Source organism: Pinus tabuliformis, chromosome J, assembly GCF_031772625.1.
Source record: "Pinus tabuliformis cultivar Carrire ecotype Pingquan chromosome J, CPIR1, whole genome shotgun sequence".
Classification (NCBI taxonomy): domain Eukaryota; kingdom Viridiplantae; phylum Streptophyta; class Pinopsida; order Pinales; family Pinaceae; genus Pinus; species Pinus tabuliformis.
The window spans coordinates 124,004,947-124,012,610 of NC_142295.1; the positions used below are offsets into that span (position 1 = coordinate 124,004,947).

Here is a 7,664-nt window from a genome sequence, read left to right on the forward strand (position 1 = left end):
ACTATCACAAACTTGCCAATAAATTCTTTTAACATCTCATTCATCAACCTCATAAAAGTACTAGGAGCGTTGCTCAAACCGAACGGCATGACTAGCCACTCGTACAACCCTTCATTGGTTTTGAAGGTTGTTTTCCACTCATCTCCCTCTCTGATCCTGATCTGATGATATCCACTCTTCAGATCAATCTTCGTGAAATAAGCTGCCCCGCTGAGACAATCCATCATATCGTCCATTCTGGGTAAGGGAAACCTGTATCGAATGGTGATTTTATTAATAGCTCACGAATCCGTACACATCCGCCATTCTCCACCCTTCTTAGGTGCGAGTACTGTTGGTATCGCACAAGGGCTCAAGCTTTCTCTGATCAACCCCTTATCCAGCAGCTCTCGTACCTGTTTACGAATCTCTTCATTATCTTTTGGGCTCATTCGATACGCTACTTTATTTGGTAGGCTTGCTCTGGGTATGAAATTGATATGATGGCTGATGCTCCTTTTGGGAGGCAACTTGTCCGGTAAGTCATCAACTACGATGTCTTTAAATTCTTCCAACATCTTCTGAATCTCTGCAGGAAATTCAGACATTTCTGTGTTGAGCAACACAGTCTTAGTTTTCCTCACGACCGCATAATTCACTTCGTTTTCCTCAATCTGTTTAATAAACTGCTTTCCTCCCACCAATAATGCCTTTGTTCCACTGGCTTCTGCTGTATCCTCTTCTTTGATGGTTACAAGTGTATGCTTGATGCCATCTTTCACAAATTTATAGCAATTCGTCTTTCCATCGTGCATCACCTTCCAATCATATTGCCACGGTCTTCCCAGCAGTATATGGCACACGTCCATTGGCATGATATCGCAGACAACCTTGTCTTGGCATTTGCCAATGTGAAATTCAACCTCGCACTATTCATTAACTAATAGCTGGTAGCCTTTCTGCAGCCACGACACCTTGTAAGGTGTGGGATGCTTAAGCCGCTTCAATCCCAGCTTCTCCACCATCTCGGTGGCAACCAAATTGTCTATACTCCCACTATCTATGATTAATTTACAGCACTTTCCATGTGATTTACAAACTATTCGGAACAGTGCCTTTCGTTGTGTTTGCTCAGCCGTCTCCTTGGCTGGCTTCAACAATACTTTATTTAAAACCAACGCCTCTCCTGTTTTCGCCACCTTTTCCACCTCCTGAGCTGGTGCTTCAGCTTCCTCAGGTTGTGCGACAAATTTTCCCCTCTGGCCAGCATGCTCAGCTTTTGGGCATTCATAGGATCTGTGCCCCCACTTGTGGCACCTGTAGCACTGGACATTGGCTCCCCTTCCTCGACCATTTCCTCTTCCTCGTTGATATGGCCGTCCTCCTCTCGTGCTATCCCCTTTCTCTGCTGTTCCTGAAGATCTGGAGCTGCTGCCTTCCTCGCTGTTAGTGGCAGTTCTTCCTCTGCCATAGGACTATCCTCGTCCTCTGCCATTTCCTCGCCCTCTCCTGTTATTCTGTTTTCTATTAATTTTTTCCTCAGCCTTTACAACACTCTGAAAGGCTTCTTCTATATTCCGCGGAAAGAGAATACTGATCTCATGCAGTATTTCCATCCTCAAACCATTCACATATCTCACTGTCTTCTCTGGAGTATCATCAGTATAACCAGCCCTCAGGTTTACTCGATAAAACTCCTCCGTATATTCCTTTACGGTCATACCCTTCTGTCTTAAATTCTGCACCCGTCGGTAAAGCTCAACCTGATAATCTTTAGGCAGAAATCTTCCTTTCAGTTTTGCCACCATCCTTGACCACTTCCTTATCGGCAGCTTGTTCATTCTTCTCCTGTTCGCTTGGACACTATCCCACCACAAAGCGGCGTGTCCCTTTAACTTAGTTGCAGCAAATCTGACTCTTTTGTCCTCACTGATCTCTTCATTTTCAAAATACTTATCTAACTCACTTACCCAGTCCAGCAAAACATCTGCGGACAGACTGTCGTCATAATTAGGAATCTCAGGTTTGGGTTTGCTGCTGGCTAGCAATACCAACCTCAACAGTCTTAATTCTGGGGTCTCTTCATCTGATCTGTCTGTAGCAGTTACTGCCTCATCTTCGTTATCATCTCCAAGTTTTGGGTCTCTTCTCCTGCTTGCCTCCACTGCTTCTAAACGAGCAGTAAGGGCCCTTAATTCTCCCCTCAAGCCCTCATCTGCTGCCCTGCGCACACCTCTTCCACATCCTCATCTTTGAACCTCCATATCCTGATTTCTTCAACAACTTGCTCTGATACCACTTGATGAGCTCAGCCCACGTGACCGCTCACTCTAATGCCTATGCGGGAATTATGTGGCAACTTGCAATAATGGACTGCAGATTATTTGGTATACGAGTTGATTCGCCGGTAATTGGATTTATGGTCGCTTCAATTATTCCCTGTACTGGCACCGGTGATTGGTACCTCCGTCTCCCGTTAACTGCCAACTGTCCTCCCTCGGTCTTCACGTTCCGCCTAGGTATGAGCGATCAAACCCTCGCTGTGGTCATTTGGCTTGTGTCTTCGTTGGGTTCTGTAAGCTCTGCGTATTCGAAGTCTTCTGGAGGTTTCGACCTGGTTTATGCTGTTTGTTCCCCGACTCGGAATAATGTTCGAACGTTTCCCTCCTTGTCTGCTTACAATGCTGGTTCGGTAAGGTCTGTTCTTACTTGCTCTGTTCTTGTTTTTGGCGGGTTACTGGTTATCCACGGTCTGCGTTTGCGTTTTTGCACTTCTTGTAAATGACTGTATGAATGTTTGTGGTTTCGTTCTTTTTGTCACTGCATTCGACTGTCGACTAGACTGCTCCAGGTGTTCGTTCTCTGGCTCCGGTTCCTGGTTATCCTTTCTGGTTCGTCGCCGGTGATGGTGTCAACTCCTTCCGGCGCCTTCGTCAATCCACCAGGTAGGTTCTCTATTCTATGCTAGCAGTTTATACTCTTCTCTTACTCAGCTCACTAACGTTCTCGCTCCTTCGTGAGCAGGGTCCTCTGATACAGCTATTCCGGCCACGGCTCGCCAACGTCAGGTAAGCGCTTTGGGTTCTGTTTTGTTACCAACTGTTAGACATTTATTTCTCCTTGCATGCTTTTCCCTGTGTTTATGACACTGTGTTGTTGGTTGCTGGGTCCGATTCCTCGGAAGGATTGGAGCCCAGCGACTTGGTTGGCGATTCAAAACAATTCCACACCCGGCAGCTCGGTTGTCTCAGTTTGTCACGGGTAGCAACATTCCTCTGTTCTGGTTGCTGTTGTTTGTTCCTTTCTCGAATGGATGTGTCGATGGCTTGTTGTGTTCCCGTTGGTGGCAGTCTTGGCTGTTGAACTTACAGTTGTGATTTTACTGTCTGGTTCCTTGTAGTGGCGTCGTGGGTTTCCAAACCCTTGTGATATCTTGTCCGAATATTTTTCAAGGAATTTATTTTCTTTAACACGACACTGTAACTATTGAATGTTCCTGTTTCGACTGATATATCTATGAAATGAATGTGCAGTGATTTTCTTTTGTTTCCTTTATGTATACGTTTAGATGTAAAGGATTGTGAATATTTGTCAGGGGTTCATACCTGGCAGTGTTTGAATTTGATTTCCCGTCTATAAATTATGTGTTCGACCGGCCTTGTTATTTCTATATATGGGTCTTCTCGTGAACTGGAAAAAGTTCTTTAGTCCCTCGTCCTGGGGTTCATTCGAGTGTTGTCCAGCCTCAGTTCTCTTTCTTGGACCAACGTGCTTTTGTTCTTGTATGTGACCACACGCCTGTAAATTTACCATGCACAGAAACCATACAATGCAGATAAAAGAAACTAGGTGTGATATGGTATAATAGTTCAACTGTTTAGGGACGCTGTGGAGGTTAGAGTACACAGAATAATTTTTGTAAAAACAATTTCTTTATTTCCCAGAATATCGAAGAAGAAACTATGATGTTTTGTCCACCTTTTTAACCACTGTTAGATGGTTAGCAGTTTCTTTCCAACTGCTGTCTGTTATGTTTTGAGTAGTTACATCAGTTTTGTTCCGAACTGTTTCTTTGTCGTTAGTCATTAACACATGGACAAAAATTGACTGTCTTAAAATCCTAATCCTAAATAATTAACATTCCTATTAACATTTCTACTGTTCCTAATTGCTGTTCAGTTACTTGACTCTTACAGCTTAATTAAATAAAAGACAAAAAATAAAACAACCACATTATCATTGCAGTGAATTTACTCCTTCGTTCCCTTCAGAGACCATTCTGCCTTCATTTTGTCTTTGTCCTGGCTGACGCTCCTGCATCACTCTACACATGCATGCAATTCTCCATTGAAAATAAATCAATCGAAAAAATAATTGCTTCTTCACGATGCAATAGCTATTTCTGTGAAATAATGAAAATTCGTTACTTCTTCAGGATATATTCAACTCACTAGATAACGAACCATAAATTTTTTGACTTTGATCTTCTGATTTTGTAGGATGTTGAAACTGCTTGGAATAGTCACCTCCTTATGTAGTGGCTTGTAGTCACGCAGTTATGAAAAAAACTTGGTCCAAAGCAGGTTCTTTTTTAACACTTGTCCTCCAACAAAAATAAACATATCTATACGGGGCCTCACACGGTACGAGCTTTCAGTCCGAGAGCTTCATAGTTCTTAAGTCCTTTTTGACTTTGATTTTGTTGGTGTACATGCACTTAGACTAGCTGTAGACTAGCTGTGTTGGTGTACATGCACTTAGACTAGCTGTAGACTAGCTGTGTTGGTGTACATGCACCTAGATTAGGTCCAGTTAACTTATTGCTTGCATGCATGTGGCACATGTACACATTAGCATAAGATAAAGCACACTTAGCTTTAGTTAGCTTTAGTTATTGCATGCACAACTAAGCTTAACTTAGTTGCCTTTATGTATTTATTCTAACCTCATATTGTAAAATTTTCTCATTCTTTTCTCAATTCTTGCTCGCTTTCTTCCTTCTCTTGCAAGCTTGTTATTGTTTTGCAGATCTAGATCTATCTGTGTTTCTCAAAAATCTTACATGGTATCGGAGCACAGGGATTTGTAATCAGTGCACAAGCAATTTTATTTGCAGGTTCAGAAGATTGAAGCAACAACAAAGAATGGAGTCTAAATTGGAGTTTCCACAATCGGCAATTCTCACTCCATATAATTATTTCGAATGGAAGCCAAAGAGTCAACTTCATCTCAGAAGTAGAGGCTTATTTCGAATAACCATGGAAATGGAAGTTGAACCAACATCGGCAGTGGAGAAATCAAGATATTTCAATCGCATGGACGAGGCCTTCGGCATCCTATGTTTATCTATTTCTCCAGAACTGCTATTTCATGTTGAATCATGTTCAACTCCAAATGAAGTATGGAAAATTTTGGAAGAATTGTTTGGAAAACAAGATGAAATGCAAGGTCACATTCTCGAAAATGAGTTAAACTCATTAGATCCGAGAAACTTTGAGAACATTCAAGATTTTTTCACAAGGTATAAAGCTTTGTTGGTGCAGCTGAAAGGATGCGGGATCGACAAATCCAAGCAAGAAAAGCAGTTGATTCTTTCCATTTTATCAAAACTTGGTCCAAAGTATGCAGTATTCGTCTCTACATTCCACACAGTCAGATCTGCAACTGGTGCAGATTGGAAGATGCCCTCACTGGATTCTTTTATTCAGTCCTTGATGCATGAGCAAGATAAGCTCATCAAAATGGGCACACTTAAAAATTCCAAAGCGCATGCACTTACTGTGCATGCAAAAGGAAAGGCAAATCCCAAACCCCCTGATGGATCATCTGGCTCTAAGGAAAGGAAAGGAACGAAAGGAAAATCAATGTGCAATTATTGCCACCGTGGTTTTCATCCTGAATCTGCATGCATGAAGAAGACTATAGATCTTATGGCACAGACACTCCAGCAATACAATCTTGAAGACCACATTCCTGAGAATGCTAAGAAGAAGTCTGAGGAAAAAGCACCCGATCCAAGAGAAAAAGCACGTCATCCAAGAGGTAACGGGCATGCTTTGATTGCTCTTCATTCTGCACCACAAGAATGGATCATCGATTCAGGAGCTTCACATCATATGGCTTCTTCAAAGGAATCCTTTTCTTTTCTACATGCATACTCAGGTCCTCCCATCCTCATGGGGGATAATTCTGCAGTTGCAGCAACTGGGCAAGGAACAGTGCAATTTGAAGATGGAAGGTTTGAAAATGTCTTGCATACTCCAAGGCTTGTTGTGAATCTTCTCTCAGTGTATCAGATGACACACACAGGCAGCGGAAGGAAAGTGGAATTTACCCTAGATTCCGTGAGCATTTATGACATGCAAACCAATTTAAAGATTGCATCTGGCAAGGTAAATGATCAATCTCGTCTGTATACATTTTCTGATTTTGTTCCTCAAACCCCTGTTAGACCACCAGTTGTTGAACATCGAGATCAGACTTCTGCACAAAAATGGCGCAGCATGAGTGATATCTTTGATGATCCTGCCTCTATCCCTCTATTTGAGGAAGATCCGCAAGCACTCTTAACTATGGAGCCATCCATGCCCATGCATGCTTATATAATGCATGGATCTGATCCACAAAATTATGCAGAAGCAAATGGGCATCCTGAATGGGAAGCCGCCATGGATGAGGAATATAACTCTCTCATTGAGAACGAGACTTGGGATTTGGTTCCGTTTGACGAGGAAGAAGGCGCGGCCAAGGCCTATGACCGAGAGGCCCCTCCCAAGAGAGTATTGACCCCGGCTGAGCCCAAGAAGATCCTGAGTTCAGAAGGAGGGTCTTATTATGCATGGGCAAGTTCAGATCTCTGCATGCTAGCAGAAGCCAAAGTTGGAGCCGCCAAGCTGCTTCTCAATCATCGTGGCCTGGCTTTGCCAAAGTATTCCAACTCTTCAAAAGTTGGCTATGTGCTTCAAGGATCTGGAGTTGCAAGGATACTTATTCTGGAGGCAGAGTCGGAACGAGTGGTGAAAATCCGCAAAGGGGATGCCATTGCAGTACCCATGGGAGTGATCAGTTGGTGGTTCAATGACAATCCATCTGACGTTTTGGAAATCCTCTTCCTCGGAGATACATCTAAGGCCCACCGATCGGGAGAGTTCACTGATTTCTACCTGATGGGTGGCTCGAATGGGCTGTTCAATGGGTTTAGCAAGGAATTCGTATCAAGGGCATGGGATCTGGCGGAAGATAAGGTGGAGCACCTGCTACAAAGCCAGTCCGGGACTGGAATTGTTCAGTTGAAGGAAGGAAAAAATCTACCGACTCCCGAGTCCGAAGGAGGAGAGAAGCTAAGATTGGTTTTCAACTGCGAGGAAGCCAAATTGGACGTTGATATAAAAAATGGAGGTCGTGTGGTCGTTCTCACCAGCGATTATCTCCCACTGTTAGAGGAAAATTGGATTGCTGTTCCGCTGTTCAAGCTTCTGTCTACCTCAATTCGCTCCACACCAACAGAATCGTCGCGTGCCAGTTTCGATGAACATGAGCATGCCCGCAGTCCATGTGCACATTCTGCTTCTCCTCCTGCTTTAACAAACTCCTCTTCATTTTCCGATTCCTCTGACGGAAACTGCATACCTTCCATATTCAATGCGGCTGAATCCGCTTCCACTGGAAGCTCCGCCTCCGATTCT

General features: G+C 43.4%; 1 protein-coding gene across 1 annotated transcript; it reads right to left on the minus strand.

Moving 5' to 3' along the window:
• Nucleotides 1-281: 281 nt before the first annotated feature.
• LOC149225913 (uncharacterized) lies at nucleotides 282-854 on the minus strand. The gene has a single exon (XM_089380043.1). It carries the CDS (start codon nucleotides 852-854, stop codon nucleotides 282-284), a length of 573 nt encoding a protein of 190 aa, XP_089236169.1.
• Between the last annotated feature and the right edge of the window lie 6,810 nt (nucleotides 855-7,664).

What these genes read in the sequence shown, in the direction of transcription:
- LOC149225913 (XM_089380043.1), bottom strand. Translation starts at nt 854, where the DNA reads ATGCCAATGGACGTGTGCCATATACTGCTGGGAAGACCGTGGCAATAT.